This window comes from Chlamydotis macqueenii, chromosome 14, assembly GCF_036417535.1.
Source record: "Chlamydotis macqueenii isolate bChlMac1 chromosome 14, bChlMac1.mat, whole genome shotgun sequence".
Lineage (NCBI taxonomy): Eukaryota > Metazoa > Chordata > Aves > Otidiformes > Otididae > Chlamydotis > Chlamydotis macqueenii.
In genome coordinates this window covers 1957279-1977831 of record NC_141569.1, presented here as the reverse complement: position 1 = coordinate 1977831, position 20553 = coordinate 1957279, and the positions used below count along the sequence as shown (strand labels likewise).

General features: G+C 51.8%; 1 protein-coding gene across 6 annotated transcripts in view; it reads left to right on the top strand.

Moving 5' to 3' along the window:
- Positions 1 to 20553, top strand: part of SIL1 (SIL1 nucleotide exchange factor) — a 105579-nt gene that overhangs the window by 46943 nt on the left and 38083 nt on the right. For all 6 annotated transcript variants that reach the window (XM_086758678.1, XM_086758677.1, XM_086758676.1 and 3 more), the window contains 3 exons: positions 16685 to 16805; positions 18034 to 18130; positions 20340 to 20531. In XM_086758678.1, coding sequence (XP_086614804.1) covers positions 16685 to 16805; positions 18034 to 18130; positions 20340 to 20531 — 410 coding nt within the window. The remainder of the gene's footprint in view (positions 1 to 16684; positions 16806 to 18033; positions 18131 to 20339; positions 20532 to 20553) is intronic.

Sequence of the window (20553 nt, the reverse complement as noted above, 5' to 3'; positions counted from 1 at the left end):
ACTGAAACGGCTTCCTTTAGCATCTCAGGGAAGCTTTAGAGTTAAAAAATAAATATATCCCTGGTTTTCCTGCTCGGCTTTACCAGCGTGAGCTTGGGAAAGACATGTAATCTCCGTGAGTCTGCCTCGGTGTTTTGTAGAGGTAATTCCCATTTATTGCCAGAACTCTTACAACACTACATTCCAGTTAAATTTTTTATTTGTTTACATTTTGGAAGGAGTGAGCGCGGTGGTGTTGGAAATTCTAATGAAGGATAACATTGCTGATTCAAAAGATGTTTCTTCAGCCCAGAGCTTCTTTATCCTCTCTCCTGATTTTCTCCCTGCTCCTTAAGACTGCAGGAAGTTTTCCTGGGTCACTCACTTGCGGCAGGACGGTGTCTGAATGCTGAATTAATGTATGCGGCCTGTCACTCGGTATTTCTGCTCTTCTGCTGGAGATCTCCCAGGGTTGCAAAGACCTTGCAAGCGGCAATGGCAATTACAGGGATGCTCCTATGATCTTGCAAAGCAAAAGAAAAAAACGGTGAGGCTGCATGGCTGCCATCACTGCGGGGTGTGAATAAATAGATCTAATCATCAATTTACATTGTAACCCCGGAGCAGGCTGTATTTTTAGCAAAACCTTTCCGTTTCTGTCTGGTGGTGTTTCTAAAAGCACCTTCAGGTTATCACCAAGACTGTGTTTTAAGGTGCTTTTACATTTGGATATAATCTGCTGCTGTTCTTATTTGAAACAAAGCTCCTCGTTCTTCATTAATTACACTATCATTTAACCTGCTAACCAGCTTGCTGCTAATTACAGTTATCTCACCGTTCTGCACTCGATAATATGCAGAAATGATGAGACCTCTCTGTATCTCGATTAGCTAAAGCTGTAACGAGGTGGCAATTCGTGATGGCTCTTACAGGTATTGTGAAGGAATTTACCGTACGATACAAAGCCAAGAGGAGCGGCTGCTGCACCCGGTGGGCGTGCTGCTCTTCAGGGGGACCTTGGCAGCAAAAGCTGAAATGGAGGAAACTCTTTAAACGTAGGAAAATCTGATTTACTGTAGGGAGACTGAGCGCTGGAGCAGGTCAACTCCACCAGAGGGGTGGTGGAGTCTCCGTCCTAGGAGATGTTCAAAACCCAGCTGGACACAGCCTCGAGGCGTCCCTGCTAGAGCAGGGTTTGGACAGGTCATCTCCAGAGATGTCTTCCAGCCTCAACAGGTCGGTCACTCTGTATGGCGGTGCATTTTTTGAGAGAGAAGATCTCATGGTGGGCTCCACAGAGAGCTGAAGTCCTGGTGGTCCCTTGCTAACATCAGCTGAAATCTGAACAGAGTGAACATGGGAAGAGTTGCTGGAGCCTTCTCTGACAAGAGGCAGCAGACAGCGTTGACTGAGCCCAGCTACTGAGAAGATGTGGGTCCAGAGGCTGGGGTGAAGGCACCCTGTGGGACCAGAGCCTTCGTTGGAAGATAAGCCAAGAAGTCTTTCACTTTAGCCCTGTTTTATCATCTTTCTACCCACTTTGATCCCCTCAGGTGCTCTCCAAACCTTTGGATGATATCCTGAAGTGGAAAGGACATGTCTTGAAGGAGGAGCAGAGCGAGGCTGCTGACAGAGGAGAGCTCATACCTCACCTGCCGCCCGTGGGGAAAGCCTGGTCTCGCTGGCAAGTGGGAGAGGAGGGAGAGCCAAGGCTGTTCCAGATCGAGCTGTGTCAGCCAGAGGTGTTAGTGCAACCGCTTTGTGAGGAGGATATCCATACGCTTTCCTTCGTCCGCTCCAGCACAGACCCTCAGACCGCCTACGCTGGCTGTTTTTACTCTTTGCTCTCTGCTGGGCTTGGTAAACTGATTTGTGTGTGAGGTTTTGTAAGTTTGGGGGTTTTATTTTTTCTGAAGTGGACTGGAGAGGGTTCCTGTGATTTCTTTTGTGTCCCCTGTGGTGCAGAAGTTGCAGACAGGGTGGGACGGTAGCATCTTTGTACTTGTCAAGTATCTGTCCACAACCCAAGGCACTGCCCGTGCGAAGGTGCTTGTCTAGCAGACCTAGGAATACTGCACGAGCAGATAAAACAAGACACTGGATGAAGACCACGCTCAAGAAAGACTGTATCCGCGGTCTAAAAGCCAGATATGGGGTCAGTGAGGTGCACTTCACAGTGGTAGCTCAGCTGGGGAACTCTGGAAGGGCAGATTTCCCGCAGTTCTGTGTGAGGAACAGAGGACCTCTGTTTTTCTGTGGTTCTCCACGAGGACCTCCCGATGCCTACACAGAGCTTGCTGGTGGGGCTGCTGTGCCGGCGCAGGCCGTGGTGCGGCCCGGCAGCGCTCCCGGGGACTGCGCCACGGTGACGCTTGGCCGTTCTCGGTGTTCTTCTGCTCTGAAACGTGGCTGGGCACGAAGGTGCCTTCCTCCAACTGCTGCTCCTTGTCTGCATCGCTTCAGTCGGTGGCGCAGGGACAGAAATACCCTCCTGCTGCGCTGCGGTGAGTGCTGTGGAGCCACGCACCTGGGAGACGAGGGTCCGGAGTGCGCTCTTCTGTGCATCGCCTGGGCAGCACTGGTTGAATCGTTTGTCCCTGTTCACACCACCAAAACTTTATCTCGAGGGGAGATGTGTTGGGGGGGGGGGGGGGGGGGGGGAGTGTTGGGAGTGTTAACCCCAACTGTTGGCTTGTCAGGTGTCAGGCAGGATTTGCAACGCTAGCAGCTGGGGAGAAAAACTGTTATGAAGCGTAATGTGGCACCTTGGGCACAGAAAGCATGGGGAGAAATAAATACAGACCTCCGTAATGTCGTTCTGTAGTGTCACTCTTGAGAATTTATTAAGACTTAGCTGCAGCGATGCCTGCAGCTGCTTCTGTTGAATCAGAAAATGTTGTTCGTTATCTCCAGCGCTTGTTTTGACCTACTGTGTTTCTTTGGTGTAAATCCAGCCTTTCTCAGAGCTGCTAACAGCCCAGTCAGTACTGGTGTGGGTGGATGGACTCGGAATGTGAAGCATTGCTTGATGAGAGCGCCGAGAAGCGTGGTGCCGATGACCTGGCTTGATCGCCGCAGCCTCCTGCGGGCAGCGTGCGGCCATGCGATGGGAAGTGCCGTGAGGAGGAGGAGCGTGACCGTCATCTCGGAGCAAACTTGCGTGCCCTGGCATCCCACCCCGTTACCACTCCCGCCTGTGGACGGTCTTGGACGAGCTGAAGGTGGAGGAGGGTTCCCAAGACCTCCTGTAACGACAGAAAGGTTGTTGCTAAAGCCGTGGGCTCAAAGAGTAGCTCGCTGTTGCTTCTCTGCGGGTGTTACCCCTCGTTTGCTGTCGGGAGCTCGCTGCCTTGTTGATGCTGGGAACGGCACCGGCTTTTTTCAAGAGTTCCTCAGTCTCTGGATGAAATTGTGCCTGTTTCACCTGTTTTCTGTCAGGCATGAGTCACGGTGGCAGCGTGTTTTTGCACCTTTATCCCCCTCCTCAGCATTTACCTCCACAGGATGGAAGAAAATGAGTTCAAGCCCAGCCTTCCCATAATTTATTATGTTCCTCGCTTAAGGGCAGAATTTAAGTTGCCAAAAGCAGATGTTTGCTTGCTCCTTTTTTTAGCTCTCAGAGTACTTTTGGCATGCTTGATTGATGGACGTCCCTGTTACATTAATAGCTGGGCTTTGCGGAAACCTGTTATTACCAGGGAAATCTGGTGTGGGTTTCAGTTTTTCTTCTTGTATTGAAAAATCCATTAATAATGTCTTTTTGAGGAAAAAAAGACTTCAATTCAGGCATTTTGCTTTGCTTTCTCGGGCTCCTTTGCAACTGTCTCCTCCGAGGCACTTTTAAAATCAATATTACAAGTGCTCTTTGTATTTTACTCTGCGGCTGAGGGTTTCTGCGCCTCGCTATCGATTTCTGATTGTGTTGCAGGACATCTGGGTGCGTGCAGATTGTGACGGATCACTTTATTTGTGTCTTCCTCATCGTCACCGAGCTGGCTTTTTACGTGCCCCCTCTTGCAGGGTGCCGCTGCTGAGCCTGGAGGCCACTAAAAGAGCTTTGCTGGCTTGTAGCCCATGAGTGCAACCTCGAGACGCTGAACTTGTGACCGTTCCTTTGATGGTGGCTTTGGTTTTGGTGTTACGTTGGACACAGAGGTGCGCTTGTGAGGTCTCCTCTTCGTAGAGTTGTTCTGCCACGGCTTCTTGGGCAGCTTTGTGTCCTGCGTTTTGGGAACGTAACAGGTTGTCCTGGGTTTGTTTGGAGTGGTCATTATGCATCTTCAGCTCTTTGGATCGGCTCTGCTGGCAGATCAGGTGCAAAGTCCAAGTCCTGAAGTGGTCTGGAAACACAGGACACGTCTGTAGGTGCTGTGGAGTTGGATTTGCAGACATGGGCACTTGGAGCGTGTCCATGTTGATGGAGTGTGGACGTGAGAGCTTGTTGGGACCAAAGGAGGGTGTGAGGAGTGACGTGACTGTGGCCAGCACAGGCACTCCAAAACGCATCCCTTACTCCAGGTGGGCTGCGGCAGGGGAAGAGCATGTGCTGAAGAGGACAGAGGACCATGCGTGCGTGTATGCGCACGTGGCACGTCCTAAAAGCACGAAGGAGAACAAACAGCAGCAGCAGTTTTCGGTCTAGGAATGGTTTTTCCATGCCTCAAGCTCTTGCAATGAGCAGTCTGGCCCCACGGCTGTCCGGGCAGGTACAGACGTCTGTTGTTTGACCTCCCTGCGGACAGGCCGCTCCCGAGACCTCTGCACGTTGGCAGCACAGGCTCTGTGTCTGCTGGGGGCTTTGTTTGCAATGCTGTGCGATAGGTGGGTGCTCTGGGTGGAACAGTAAATTGCTGCCAGCTGGGTTGGGGTGTTTGCTTGTCAGGCTTATAGAATCACAGAATGGTTTGGGTGGGAAGGGACTGTTAAAGCCCATCCAGTCCAACCCCCCTGCCAGGAGCAGGGACATCTCCAACCAGATCAGTTGCTCAGAGCCTCATCCAACCTGGCCTGGAATGTTTCCAGGGATGGGGCATCCACCACCTCTCTGGGCAACCTGGGCCAGTGCTCCACCACCCCCAGGGTAAAAATTTTTTTCCTGATGTCCAGTCTGAATCTGCCTCCTTCTATTTTAAACCATTACCCCTCGTCCTGTCACACCAGGCCCTACTGAAGAGTCTCTCCCCATCTTTCCTGCAGCCCCCTTTGGGCACTGGGAGGCCGCTCTCAGGTCTCCCCAGAGCCTCCCCTTCTCCAGGCTGAACAGCCCCAGCTCTCTCAGCCTGGCCTCACAGCAGAGCTGCTCCAGCCCTTTTATCATCTTCGTGGCCTCCTCTGGACCCTCTCCAACAGCTCCACGTCCTCCTGATGTTGGGGGCTCCAGAGCTGGACGCAGTGCTGCAGGTGCGGTCTCACCGGAGCGGGGCAGAGGGGCAGAATCCCCTCCCTCGACCTGCTGCCCACTCTCTTCTTGATGCAGCCCAGGATGCCGTTGGCTTTCTGGGCTGCAAGAGCACATTGTTGGCTCATGTTGAGCTTCTCGTCCACCAGCACTCCCAAGTCCTTCTCCTCAGGGCTGCTCTCCATCCACTCTCCGCCCAGCCTGTGTTTGTGCTTATCTTCAGTAAGGTTCAACTCCTAGACACGTAAAACACGCCGCACTTCTCGGAGGCCAGGTTTAGCTTCAAAGGAATTCATTTGTTGTAGTTTATCCATCCGTGCTGGGGACCAGAGGAGAAGCCGGGAGAGGCCCTGGCACCGTTGCTGTGGAGGAGCGGCGCAGCGTGCAGGCGTTCTAAAGGCGCTTGCAGGGGACGCGGGCAGCCTGAGACCTTCCTGGGCGCAGCGACGCGGCTGTTTGCCGGGACGGGCGGGCGGGGACTGGCATGCGTAGCTACGGCAGGCATCGACCTTGCCGCTGGAACTTCATTAGCGATTCTGTTGGTGTTCTGGAAACAAAAATATAATTCAGGCCACCTTCTCCTCTGAGCTGACCCTGAGAATCTGGGAGGAGAAGAACTACTGAATAATTAGGGACCTCTTTTTTTTTTGTTGTTGCTGGAGTTACTGCTCAGCGTTGAGCTGTGCTGTAAAGTGTCATTCGTTTCCTTGAACTTATTGGTCCAAGTGCACTTTGCATTAATATAATTACGTAAATTGCAGTCTCATTAATCACAGCACGCGCTGCAGTGTGTCGCTGTCTCCCCTTATTTTGCGGCCGGTTTGGCGGATGGGCGCTGCCGTAACCCCGGCCGGGGGGTGACGGCCATGGCCGTGGTGCTCCCCCTGTGCTCCTGGCCTTGTTTCAGCTCACACTTCGTGTTTGGACGCCCCTTACCCCCTGAGGCCGGGGAGCGTTTGCCGGCGCTGCCACGACTGCGGAAGAGGGCAGCCGGGACGCAGGCAGGGGAGGTAGGTTTGGCCCAGAGGAGTTTTGCTGTACCTCATCCCTGCCATGCCGTCTCATTTTGGGTGTGCAGAGGTCCCAGCGTGGTGGAGCCCAGGCTTGTGGTGTTCAATAAACGCCCAGAGCCTGAGCCCCTGTGCGGGGGCCGCCGCAGGGCCGTTAGATGATGCTGTGACTGTCTGTGTGACAGAGCTCTCAGCCTTCCTGGCAATGTAAATTCTCCTGGCTGCCTGCTAAAATTACCCCGAGTTATTGATTTATCTTTGAGAGGATTTCCTTCCTGAGGGACAGTTCTGGCCCTTGTAATGATTTAGTTCTGCGAGCGCAGAATCCATAGCAGAGCAGAGCCGCCCTCCTGCCCGCGAGTCCACACCCGGGGCTGCGCTCCCGCCGGCTTCCTCTGCAAGCTGATTTCTGTTCCGAAGCCAAGGTTACGCTGCTCCTGCTTCTGAGCGACAGCTGCGTATAAAAGGCTTTTTCAGCCTTGCAGTGAGGAAGCTGCGAGGCTTGGGCTAGCTTTTCTGCCGCAGCACCGGCGTTACTGCCTTGGAGCTGTTGCAGCTCTGAGGCTGGCACGTGGGAAGCGCGGAGCCGTGCCGGCGTTAACACACCCGGGCTCCCGAGAACGCTTTAATTCTTTAAAGTGGGTTGTGATGGGAGCAAGATCAGGCAAGTGTCTTTCTTTTTTTTCCTGAAGGTGCAGGGTACAGCCTCTCTTCTCGTTGCTTTCTGCTGACTCACCCATGGAGCAGCTCTAAAAATCAGGCCAGGAAATTTCGATTTTGACCTCCAGCTTAAAACCCGGTGGAACCAAAGGCAATTCTCTACCTCCGCTGCCAGTTTGCTCCCTTCAGGCGTGAAATCGTGGTCCACTGGTGGTGGCTCAGCTGGTGAGCACCGTCAGTACCCCATTCCTTCAGAATTTGGGCCAAATGATTTCCCAAACATCGGTGGGAGGGAAACAACAGGCCCAGTGTCCCGGGATGCTCATCAAAAGTACCTCCCTGTGGGCTCCTGCGCGTCACCCCGTGGTGGATTGGATCCCATCTCAGCTGTAGCGTGCGCACTGGTGAAATGCGAGGCTGCACACAGTGTTATAAAGCAGCGTCCCCTGGTCAGGCCCGGGGAGAACGTCAATTTATTTTTCTGTGAATTGAGTGTGGCACAACTATTTTCTTTCTCAATGATCTATCTGCGAGATAAAACAGGTCCTCAGCGTCTGTCTTAAATACTGCAGCGTTGACAAGTTCTCTTGACAAAAATTAGGCTGATGGCCCTCACGGCTGCATTAGCTGCAGAAACGAGGCTTTAAATTGAAGCTTGGGAAGGCGCTATACCAACGCTCTCTCCAAGGTGTCTCTTATTCCAGCTTTTATTATTCAAATTTGCTCTCGCTATAGCTCAGCAGCATAGCTGGCAGGCGCGTTTCTCTGGGGAAGCGTTGTCCGGCCGTCTGCGGACCTGGGCTCTCTAGGCTTGGGGAGGTGGTGGTGGTGGGATGTTACTGCGACCGCCGGTGTGAAAGCGTGCGGTGAGCCAGCTGACCTGCGTCGAGCGGAGGTGCAGTTGGCGTCGATCAGCTCTGTGCATTGCTGGCAGTCCTGAGCCGCTCCTGGTGATGGCTGGAGAAGGGAGTTTGGTTTTCCTCTGTCGTACGTGTCCGTCTGTTCCGTTTCAGCCTTGGTTGAGTTACAAACACAGAAGCTGAGGACAGGAACAAAGATCACTGAGACCTGATTATGAAGATCCCTTCTCGAGCTTCCCAGCCTTCCTCTTGAAAATAGTTTACTTTTTTTTGCCCCTTTTTCCTCCTGTAGTGCAATCTTAGGCTTCAGCTCCTTGTTACCAACCCTGGATTAACTGTGGCCACCTTAGACCTCCTGATTCTCACCCTGGTGGAGTCTCAATCCTGATGGATCATCCCTCCCTAGAGAGCAGTAGCTGCATCCTTTCCATGTCTCCGCGTTGCTGTGTTCTGTGGTTTTCTCTGCCCTTACATTCATCTGTGGTGGCCGTCTCAACCCTCGCTGGAGAGAGGGAGAGGGGCTCTCTGAGGGTGACAAATGTTGGCGACAGCTGTGATTAATGATCTTATGGAGGTGCTAATCTCTGTCATAGCAAAGAAGCCAAGGGGACCTGGCTCAAAAAAGTATTAGATGCCTAAAAATCAGCAGAATAAATATCATCCTGGGTTCATTTTGTCAGGTTCTCAGTTCTCTTGGCCATCCCCCTCGTCCTTCTCTGCCGATGTTCTGCCTTGATCTTCTCTGAACGTGGAGAAGCCTTCAGCATCCCAGATGGGCTTTCACGTGTAACAAATACCCCTGTGGGATGACAAGTGTTTAATGGGTTGCAGTGCCATTATGAAGCCGTTTAGGCCTGGGGATAAATACCTTAGAGAGCCAGAGAGGGATTAAAACTGGCTTTTGTAAGTAATGGTTCTCTTGGATGTTGGCTTGGCGAGAGACAAAGGTCGTGGCGGTGGCCGTGGAGCCCAGCATGCTGTTTGATAGCTGAAGTCGTCGCAGTGCGGCTGGGCACCTTCGATCTCCGCTTTTCTTCTGCTGCCCAGACCTTTGTGGGATTAAACTCTCTAAACTGCTCCGGTTCACGGAATCCAGCCCAATATCAAAAGAGAAAATAAATTAAGTGCTTCGTGTTGAACCACTGCGCGCACGCGTCACGCTGTGACCAGGGTGTGTGTGGTGATGCATAAGAAATGACTGGCTTGAAACTGGAGGTAAGGGTTTGCTTATAAAGTGAAAACACGTGGGTTTGCCGGTTTTACAAAAGGGCAACCCTTCCTCCTCCTCCCCTGCTATTATTTTGTTTTTCCTGGTGTGTTTTCTGCTGTTGCAGCACGAGTGAGAGAAGCCTTTGCGGAGGGGGAGGTGGAAGGGCAGAAGCACTTGTTGCAAGGAGCTCTTTGCCGCATGAAGCTTTTTTCTCTTCTGGCAGCAGCAGAAGGCATCTCAAGAGATGCTCCGGCAGCAGCTCCCCTCGGAGAGGCACCGTATGTCCTCTCTCGAGCCCTCCCGTCGCTCCTTCCCCAGGAGTCTTCCTCCCCAGCATCCACCTTCACTTCCATTGCTTACCATCTCGGAGCATCCCGGGAAGCGGCAGACACCTTGTGGGAGGTACGTGCTCTCCCCCGCGCGTGACAGCTGGCTCTCCCATGCACAGGGGCTGTCTTACCCCGAGAGGGTTGAGGTTCGGTGAGTTTGTAGGCAGGCAGCTTGCTTGGCTCTGTGCGTGCCCCTGCACGAAGCTGGCTACATGCAGAACAAACTTTTTGGCCAGCAGTGATGGTAGACGTGCATTAAACAGACCCGCGTCGCCCGTCACTGCTGGCTTTGCCTGTCTCTCCCTCCCCTTTGCTCTCCGGCTGCCAGAGGCCAAGCCAAGCGTGGGCAGCAGGTGCATTTGGTAAGAGGCGTCAGGAGCCGGAGCCCGGTGCTTGCAGGCTGCCACCGATTTGAATAACTGGGCTCCTGGCCCCCGGCGCTCGCTGATCGTTGGAGAGGACATCAATGCCAGTGCCGTGGGAGAGTGCTGGAGGGGTTTAGATTGGCCGTGGTAAGTGATTGTCCAGTTGTAACCGATGCTTTTGCATCTCTGACCGAGTATTACCGGAAAGCCCCTTCCTTGCGACGCCTCGTTCTCCGCTAGCTGCAGACCCAGTCATGGCAGGAGCTGTTTGATTCTGGCATCGTTTAAAAAAATGTTTTCATTATATCTGCTGAGGGAAACAAGTTACAGAGAAGACCTCTTAGCGCTGGGACAAGAGTGGCTCTAAAGCCGTCTGCAGATGAACAAATGTCTGTGCTGTAGGCCTGATGGATGGCGTTTAAAGACACCAGCAAGCAAGCGGTTGGCGTTAAAAATCATAGGATGCAAGGAAGTCCTGCCCTCTCTGGGCAACCTGGGCCAGTGTGCCACCACCCTCAGTGTAAAACATTTTTGCCTAATCGAGGGGCAGTGATAAGACAAAACTATGGTGATGGCACCGGCCTGACACCGCCGGGACTTCTGGTTTGCAGGCAGAGGCTGCAGCGCTGCCTTCAGCCGCTGGGAATGGGCACGGTGGGAACGGGCACGGAGGGTCACAGCAGGGCTTCGTATAGCGTCCCGTGTGGGAACAGAGAGTGCAGCACAGCTGTCTGATACTGAAGAATTTGAGCTATGTCCTTGAACACCACTTGCTCAATAACAAAAAACAGCAATTAGAACAAGATAAGTAAATACCAAAGGCAAAAATAGTAAAGACAACTAAAAATCTATAACCAATCCAAATGAAGTTTAAGGCGCGTGAACAGTATATTGCTACCAATTAAATTAGATGATTAAGCGCGTGCATTCCGCGTGTAACTGAGAAAAGATATAAAAGACTTAGGCTGACGGACAATAAAGGTCTCCGGTACACCATCCACGGAGTCAGTGTCCTTATTGCAACAGTCCCGTTCCCTACAGACGCCGTGAGCACGTGCTTCAGACAGACTGTGAGCATGGCAAACAGGCAGTGGTTATTAAAGAGCTTTCTCTGCAATTAATTACAGTAGGTCATTAGAGCCCCTGCTGTCACTGCGACTGGAAGTGCTGGGCAGCAACCGGGACGGTGCTTCTCCGAGGACATGCTGTGCTCCGCCGGCAGCTGCCGTGTCCCGGTGTACGTACAGAAGAGGTGGACACAAAGTGGCTTTGTGAGGCATTTCGTCCAGTGTCGTAGGAGTTTCTGCTGGAAACGTGGATGTGGGTGGCTGAGCTTCCTCACTGCCCGCCCTGCGGGCGAGGTGCGGCGGGAGCGCTGGGGGAGCTTCCAGGCCTGGTGCTGTTCAACCTCTCCACCAGCTATCGGGAAGAGGTGATAGATAGCATGTTAATGACCTTTTCCGGTGGCACTTAATTGTGGGGAGCTGAGAGTGCTGGAAAGCAAACCAACGCAAAAGGCTGGAGATGAGGGAGAAAGGGGCAGGAAGCAGCAAAATGAGATTTGGGCTCCGGGCTGCTTCCTGCGATCAGCAATCCATCTCTTCTTGACCTGTGTCTTCTGCACATCTTCCCTTCCTTTTGTATGTAAAAATGTTCTGTTTTGAAATAACAAGCAAGCCAAGGAGCTGTGTGACTCACTCTTACAGAGAAAGAAAAGAAAAGGGGGGGAAAAAAAAAAAAGCAGCCAGGCTCTGCTGCTTCTTTGCTCCACAGCGCTGAGCAAAGTGTCCGGAGCCAGAGCACGCAGCGAGCCCAGCCAGGCCAGGGCCATTTCATCTCTTTGCCCCCGAGCCCGGCATTCGGTGTGGGAACAGGCGCCATCTTCACGCAGCCGGAGCGCCGTGCCGGTGTGGAATCCTGTCCTCTTCCCGGGCAGAGCCCGGAGCAGGCAGCGTGAGCAAGTGCCAGGGCAGTGGTGTCACTGGAGCATGACCAGCGCCCGATGCCCCAGCCTCTCCCATTCACCCGCTGGTGGCACTGGTGGCTCCTGGAGCCAGTGGTGCCAGCGATGCAGCAGAGGGGAGCTCAGCTGCTTCCTAGAATTTGTCTCCTTGTGGGTTTTTTTTTATTTTTAATCATTGTTTTATTAAAGGAGAAGGTATGGCGCCATCAGATAACTTCTTGCAGATGCTCTGCCAGTCTTGTGCAGCCTTATTATTTTTAATATCGCAGCGCTGCCGGTTTGTTGTGCTGGGAACGTTCATGTATTGTTTCGCGGGTTCTTTTGTTGCCTGTGTTAGAAAGTCCCTTTTCCTGCGCTCCCCTGCGCCCAGAGAAACAAAGAGCAAAGAGAGGTAGATGCTATCTGACGCTTGCTCAGGTACTTGAGGAGATTTGAGAGCTGCAGAGGCAGTTACTGACTCATAACTGCTTTGTTTTCACACTGTCAATAGATTTTTTTTAAATTGTTTTTTTTTTAAATGGCAAATGAGGACGCTCAGTGAGGGAGCAACAGAGGATCTGCCTCAGGGAGCTGGATCACCCTTTTTTTCCACGTGTGGAAGCCTTCCCGAGGGAACACCCCTCTGCCAGAGTGGGCAAAGTGGTGCCAGAAGCTGTTTCTGGAGGGGGAGAGTCTCACATCCCTCTTGGGTTTCTCCTGCTGGGCAGGTGGAGGGGTGGCAGCTCGGGGGTCCAAGGGGTGGGGAAGGAATGGGAAAGCTGCTGCCAGGAGCGTGGTGAATTATTGCACGGTCTCGGTGTGAGATTGCGTGTCTGTGTACAATGTAAGACTCCCCTGGTTATTTTTAATGCCTGCCTGTGGCTGTGTAGTGGGGTGGGGCTCAGCCTTGTCCCTCTGCAGAGATGCAAAAACCACTTGTGGCCAGCACGGAATGGAGCAACGCACTGGAAAGGAGCTGAGCAGGATGAGACCTTTCTCGTGGAGTGAGGAAACGCGGCTGCTTGGCCTAGAAAAGGAGAGATGGGGTTGCTTGGATCTTGCTACGTGATGCGTATTCGGCACAGCAGCCCTCTGCTTTAGTCATCCTGTAGGTAACTTGCCTGGTTCTTGCCTTGGTTGTGAGCGCGGTGGAAGCATGTTCCATTTTCCATTTGTTTATTTATTTATCGCCTTATTTTCAGCCTCTGCGAAGCTTGATACGGGTATAGAGCTTCAGAAACGTACGCGTAAGAGAATAACAGATAACTGATTTGGTTGCAAGGCAATAATTTAAGTGGACAGGTTTGGCTGATAACAGAAAACACAAGAGAGAAATGGGATGCGTTTCGAAATGTCAGCAGAGCCCCTCTGAGCTGCTGCCTTAAAGCCCACTCCAGCGCTGTTACTCCAGTGTTGTGAGGAAAAAATAAACAGATGTCCAAAGAAATCTGACTGACCGAGATTAAAAGAATGGGGCTATAAATTAAATTCTTCCTCAGCATTGCTTTTGGCAGCTGTCAGGACAGACTGAATGCAGAGGGATGGCAGTGCAGCGGGAAGGCCTCTGAAACCCCGCGTTTTCAGGCCGCGAGTGTTTGGGTGCGTGGTGGCACCCGGGTGTGACGACCACCATCCAGAGAGTGGTCCTGGTCAGAAAGGGGCTGTGCTCCAGCTCGTGCAGGAGAGCGAAGCCCGTCCCGATGCTTCCGCAGCTGCAGCGGGTGTCAATGGATAAAGGGATTAAATCCGGAACAGGAGTAACATCGTCACAGCAGTGCATTGCCACAGGATTAGCCTGGAAAATAAATGCTGTCACTTTGCTTTGACACTTATTCCCAATAAACACCTTGTCATTCGTGCAGCAGCAAGGGGTTTTTATCCCCTGGAAGTATTTTACCTGTTGGACGCTGTCTTTTTGGCTGTGAGGCGAAGGGCTGAGTGACGGCGGGGCTCGCGGGCAGCGCGGCCCCATCGGGGACGCTGGGCGGGTGCTTAAGCCCCATGGCTTTTTCTTGGATCCATCGGCCCAAGGCGATGCGGTAGCATCAAATCGTTTCAGCTGGGTTTAAAAAACCCCAAGCATGGGGTATTTTTTAGGTGGCAGAGCATACGAACCGGTTGTGGGGGAAGGAGTTTGCTGGCTTCCCCCTCTGACGGCTGTAGCCTTCTGCAGGGTCGATCAGGGGGGTTTTCACAGCTCACGGCAGGGTAGCTGATTAGGAGGGGGGAAATTAATTAGAATGGAAACTCTTCTTTCCCTTTACAGGGCTGTAGGATTTGGGGATCTCTGGGAAGTGAGACCATGCAGTAACTCAGACAGGCAACGCGCGCCTCTTTGGACAGACATAGTTGATTTTTTTTGTTTTTCTAAGATGTCAAGGGGAAAAAAGGCCAGAAAATTGCTTAAATGTAAAGGTGGTTTTATGCTTTTTAATTGAGTTTCATTTGCCAAACGCAACTTAATACAAACAATAAGTAAAAAATGAATTCCTCTAGGAAAAAAAGCTATTAAGAGTGTGATTGTGTATCAGCAGCACATGAAGCTGCGTAATTGCTTACACACGTACCGCTCTGCTGTGCGCTCCCGGTGGTTGAGTCGGATCAAATTATGGGAATCAAAGAGAATTGACTGTTTTTAAGGGAAATGTCTGGAAGCTACATATTGAAACATGATTAAAATAAAGAATTTTCAGCTTGCTTGTTTAAATCAGCAATTTTAATCACATTATTCAGTCAACCCACCCTCAAACACACTTTATAAATAATTCTTCAAAATACCCCGAACTAAACAAGCCTGAAGACCTCATCTTGTCTCAAACATCTGGAATATTTTAAGTGTCTGCTTCAGTCTTTTGACTGAAAACAGAGATGTCTGGCTCAGTTTATTTAATAAAGCAGCACGTTTGTCCTGCAGCGGCGTGAACCTGTGCTGCTGTGCGCTGTGGTGAGAAGAAATCCCCGCGGCAATGAAAGCCGCTCGACTCCATCAGGGCTCAGGCTTCTGCTCTGGGCTTTGAATGCTCTCGGTCAAACCTTGGTTAGAGACGTGCAAAGAAGCAGGAAAGGTTTGTGTCTTCTCTGATGGCAACCTCCGTAATTTGGTGATGCGGGGCTGGTGAGCTCGTGCATGCCAGGGCTCGCGTTTGCTTTTATTTACCGCTCGCTGAAAATAGAAGCTGGGAGGACCAGTCACAGAGGAGTCGCTCAGCCCTTCTGAAGGCTGCTCCCGTGCTTCCCTGTTTGATGTTTCTTTCAGGCAAAGCCCATCAGCCTCGCTCCTCTCCCCTGGCAACCGAGTGAGCTAGCGTGGCCGGATGCACCGGGAGCACAACAGCCACGTGTGCTGCGCTCTTCTAGCAGGGAAGCTTATTTCTGGCTGCGCTTGGCAGTGCAGGAGTTGCTTCAGCCAGCGCTGGGGTTGAAACCTGGGCTGCCCCAGTGCTCGTGACCTGACGAGGAGAAGCCACCGGCTTTGGGAGGGGAAGGACCCTACTCGCCCCTCGCTTTCTCCTCCACTGAGTGCTGTTCATCCTCATGCGTCTGGGTGTTCAGCATGCAATGCCATTATATACATATATATATATATTTTTTTTTTTTCCCCTCCCTGGCAGTTCCCTGCCTTGCTGTCTCTTGAAACAGAGAGGAGAGATGTGGCTCGTGTTCATGGAGATCCTACATGGAGGAGGCGTGGCTGGCGTGTCCTCGTGTAGGTGGAGATGGGACGGTAATCCCGTCTGTCACCTCGCAACTTCCTACGGACAGGATATGTGGGGAGAAAGAGGGGCTTTCCTGGTTTTTCTGAATAAATTTATACCTACTGGATGGCTTTAGGCTTTGATATTTTTTATCTGAATTGTGACAAACATCCCAGAGTTGTGTAGTGGCACCAGGCCCTTTGATCAGTGAAACGCCTCTTTGGTCTCGAGGAGGGGAGGATCAATTCGGTCGTTCCCTCCACTGGATGATTCTGTCTTTGAGAACGTGTATTTGTTGTACGAAATAATTATCCTTGTCTTGGCTTTCCTTTGGTAGGAGATGCTGCCTGTCTCCCGCGTGCTGTCTTGTTTTATCCTAGGCGTCTTTTGGGGTGAAAGGAAACAGATAAAGGAGAGGCTGAGCAGGGAGACCTCACCAAGAGAGGGGCGCGAGCAGGTCGGTGTGTCTGTCCATGCGTGCGTGCAGCTGAGATCTCCCTTTTCCTTCAGCTGCAGCCCCGCTCTCCTAAGCAGGCAGATTTCTTGCATTAAAAAAAGACAAAGCAACATGGAGAAGCAGCAACCAAATATTACTGTCTCTCCACCCCTCTGCGACGGCTGGCCAGCGTGACTTGTGGTGAATTGTGACCGAGAACAAACACTCTGAATTTCCCATCTCCTCTGCATTTACAACCAAAGCTTAATGTATGCCTTGTGTTTTTCCTCGGTGGGCAGCAGCATATATTCCTTTTAATACCGGATTTCCAGACGGACCCGGCCTCGCCTCGGTCCCCTTGGTGTTCAGCGTACCTGGCTGGGCTCTGCGGTGTGCTTTGATGACCCTTTGATGGCTGTTTCTATGCTGTCTTCCCCAATCAGCAACCCATTCCCCTTTCTCCAGACGGTCTCCAAATCTGCTCCTGGTGTGGAGTTCTACTGCTTCCTTAGGAACTGGCCCGGGAGGGAGGAGGGAGCCGGTGCTGTGCTGGGGATCCCTCCTCCCCTGCGGCACGGGGACGCGTTCGGTGGGTCGGGGGGCATCTCTGCGGGGTGAAAATGGCACTTGTGTCAAAGGAGTGTGGCTGAGGGGAGAGCGGTTGGCGGCGGATAGCCTGTTCCCGTCACCGTGCGGGACAAAGCTTTTATCTTGGTTGGAGCGTGCGCCTGCCGCTCGCCCTTTGTGTGCAAAGCTGAAATAACACACGTACCCTGAAATCATCTGACCTTTGTTTGCAGGTCAGGCTGTTCCTGCGGGGTCACACGTACGATTAAATCTGCAGACAGGAGACAGAGAAGCCAAGCTCCCAGACAGCGAAAATGGAAAAAGTGACCCGAGAGAAGAGCGGAGGAGGAAAAGGTGCAGTGATGCCAGGCATCCGGGGTGGGTGGGCTGTGGGTTTCATATCTTTTATTAGAGCCAGGTTCCCTGGTGCACTCAGTTGCTGTCTCTTCCTGGCGCTTAACTGCTGGTTCAAGAGCCCAGCAGTGCTGAAAACAGAGCCCCGTCCTATGTGGTCCCTTGGGGATGGCAGTAGAAGTGCCCTGAGTGCGTGTTCAGAGACACCTTCAGGGCTTCTCGTGACACTGAAGCCGAGTTTTGCAGTGTGGCTCTTTGAACGGCACTCAGTCCTTCAAAACGTCTGCAGCAGCCAGTCTGAAACTGCATTCCAAGCTTAAACCCTCGGAGCGGCCGTGAGGGGCTGTGTGTTGACCTGGCCGGTTCCAGGGGTTCTAGCTCGGTGCGGCTGGCAGGCTGGCGGCGTTCGTTTACACACCGGGTGCTGCCACGTTCTCCTTGGATCACGCAGCCTTCCCTGCACCCGCGTTTCTTAATTCATTTTAGAAGTTGCACAGGCGCTGGCTTCCCCTTGGCGCCGCCTAACAGAGACGGGTTTGGTCACTACGGGGACCTTTCTGTCCCAAAGCGCGTGGGATTTACCGCTGCTTCCCCGCCCCCAGTCACTCCCGTTCAGAACATGGAGAGGCTCCTTAGCTTCGTGGTGCCTCCACTGTTGGCTTTTTCCTGTGCAAGAGTGTTTATGGCCCAGATAAACGCTTTCTGAACCAACGAGATAGGTGTAAAGACCAACACAATGTGTTTTTTAGCAGAAATTAGATGGAAATGCTTGGATTTACCCTTGCCCTAGCTTTGTGCTTGATGATCATCAGACCTTCAGCCGTAAATCTCCGCGTTCAAGCCTGCAAGTCCGAAGCAATGATTTAGTGGCACAGTGGTGCTCTTTTGTTTTTCCTCTGAAACATTTCCTGCGTTTCGGTATTGCTGCACGAAATCCAGAGGTGTAAATGAATCAGCTATTTTTATTGTGAGATTTTTTGTCGACGTGCGGATGACGGAGCCTTTTTTATCAAAGTGATGTGTCTGCAAACCACACAAAAACCACGGCACTCGGACTAATCCTTTCTTGAGCATGGTTTTTTTCTGCGTGTTTTAAGTGGGATGAGTGGAAATCCAGCGCTCTTAAGTCCCTTTCCTCCTGACGTTGTCCATTGCTGTGTGTCACAGTGAAACTGTTACAGATACAAGTGTGCACTCATAACAGGTTTTGGTTTGTTTCCTCTGCAAGGCTGGGCAAGGTGGATATTGACTCAAATTCCTTCACATCCCAGGAGCTCAAAAAAGCCTTGGCTAAAATGAAGGAGAGTGAGAAGGCAGAGAGAAAGGTAAGGGAAGCTCCTTTTTTTCTAAAAGCAGTGCACACTACACGGATGTGAACATCCTGCGTTCATGTCTCAGAAACGCGACGGTTAAAGTAATTGCTTGGGAAAATACGGTGCAGACTAATTTTCTGGTGAATATGGACCTAGGATACCTCTCCTCGCCTGTTAGTGATGCAGTTCCCTGGGAAACTCTCACCTCTTTTTGTACTGATCTGGGTTTTTTGTTAAAATAGAAAACTTTTGTTCAGGTCTATTTTATTCATGTCAAACTTGAAGGCCTTGTGTTGCAAGCTGCTTATAAGTACTGAAATATATTCTCAGTGTTCCGGGTGTAGCATCCCCTGCCGCTGGCACAGCTGGATCCAGAAGGGATCTCATGGTTTATATTTCCAATCTCACACCCTGGGTAGTAAAAACCAATTGGCCACGGTGCAGCACAGGCTGGAGTTTCCTTACATAAGCTGTAAATTTCCCATTTAGTTACAAACAGTCCACAATCCAAAGTAAAATAGAACTTAAGTGCTGCTCTCGGCCCTCTCCAGGCTTGGGGTTGGTCCCCAGCCACTGGTCTGACACTGGTGCGGTGATGTGTGACTCCTCAGGTGGATCCCAGGGGAAAACTCTTCCACTCAGCGGTATGTCCTTAGGTGGAAAGGAGCGGCTCCTCCTGCTGCCCTGACGTTGTCTCAGTGGAGGGAAAGCTGAGGTAGGAGTCAAGGCTCTAAAGTCTTGGGGTTGCAGAAAGTCTTTTCTTCCCCTGTCTGGCACCAGGGCATTATTTAGTTTCCGGAAATATTATTTATGTAGCAGCCAGCGTTACTGATAGCAGGACTTCTTGAAATGGGTGTAATTTAAATGCAAAAATTAGTGATACTCTATTATGTGAAAATAAGCTGTATTTTAAAAAACCCTGTTAGGATAGCTATTGTCCCAGCAAGTGGGCTAAAACCAGCCACACCTGATGGACCTAAAGCACTCCGCTTAAAATCACCTTGCGGGGAGCAAATTCAGCCTTGGAGTAACTGTGTGAAGGTAAATGGGGTTACACCAGGCGCGTTCCGTCTACGCTCCTGCAGAAGCAGTTCTGGGCAGTTGGGGTGGGCATGGAGTTCTGGTACTGCGTGGCACCTGTAGTAATTAGGCCAGGAGTAATTAGCGCCAAGTGTACAGCTGCCATTAGATTGACAGTTACTTCCATCACTTTTTTTTTTTTTTTTTTTTTTTTTTTTTCTCTGATGGCTGGAGCCCTCGGCTTCTGTTCGCAGGTAGGGGAGTGGGGCATCGGGGGAGCCCTGCGCGTGCAGACCCTCTGGTTGGAGGTCACTCCTGTACAAAAACATGGTTTGGTGTTTGTGTTTGGGGCAGAATCCCCTTTGAAGGGAGCTTTCTTGCTTTCTCCTGCTCTCGGGACAGCCCGTTTCAGTCTGGCCTCCCTGCTTCCTCCATCCCCTGCAGCAGCAGGCTGTGTCCCCGACTGCCCCGGTGTGACCAGTGCTGATGCTGGAGAGCTGGTCCCTGCGGGCTCTGAGGCTCTCTCAGATCTCAGGCAGAAGCTTTTCTTTCTCACCGTGTGCCTTTCCGCAGCTCTCCTGGTTTATCGCAGCCCGTGGAGTGCCGTTTGCTCGAGGCAGACGAGCCGCACTGCAGGACGAGCTGTCTCCTGGCCCAGCCCTGCCGCGTGGCAGTGACTGGGATGACAAAGTGTCTCCATATGTGTCTGAGGAGATCTCCTTGGCATCCCTGGCATGGAGTTGCCGGGCAGTTCAGGCTGGATGGGACCTCTGGAGGTCTCCAGCCCCGCCTCCATCCCCAGGCAGGGCCAGCTATGAGATCAGGGAGGCTGCTCAGGGCTTTTTGCAGTCAGGTCTGGAGAACGTCCGCTTGCAGGCAAACAGGGAATGGCAGTGTTGCCTGCCTCTGGGCTTCTGTGGTTTTGGAAGGCACGTAGGGCCTAGAAATGGTGTTCAAAGCCCTAGGTAGAGGCTCAGCTCCTCAAGGAGTGCTTGCTGGTGCCCAAGGTGAGCATCTTACAGATGACTGGGTTCCTGGGCTTCTCAGAAGGGCCCTCCCCTGCATCTCTGATATTTTTTCAAATCCATTTCCACAGGCAGCCAGGTTCCCCTTGTAAATCTGGGGCTGGGGTTTCTTTCTCCATCTTTCTTGACTGTCTGTTGCTGGCCTTCATATCTGGTTTCCTCTTTCTTCTTTCAAGGCCCACGAGGAAGAGGTGAGGAAGAAATTCCGGCCCATAGAGCAGCTGAAGGAGGAGTTTGAAAAGCTGAATGTGAAGATGGAAACAGATTATGAGATTATGGTTAAATTAATCAGCAAGTTCAACAGCTCTGCCTCCACGCTGGATGAAAAAGTAGCAGCGCTTTATGATCTCGAATATTATGTTCACCAGGTAACAAAACTGCATTAGTAAC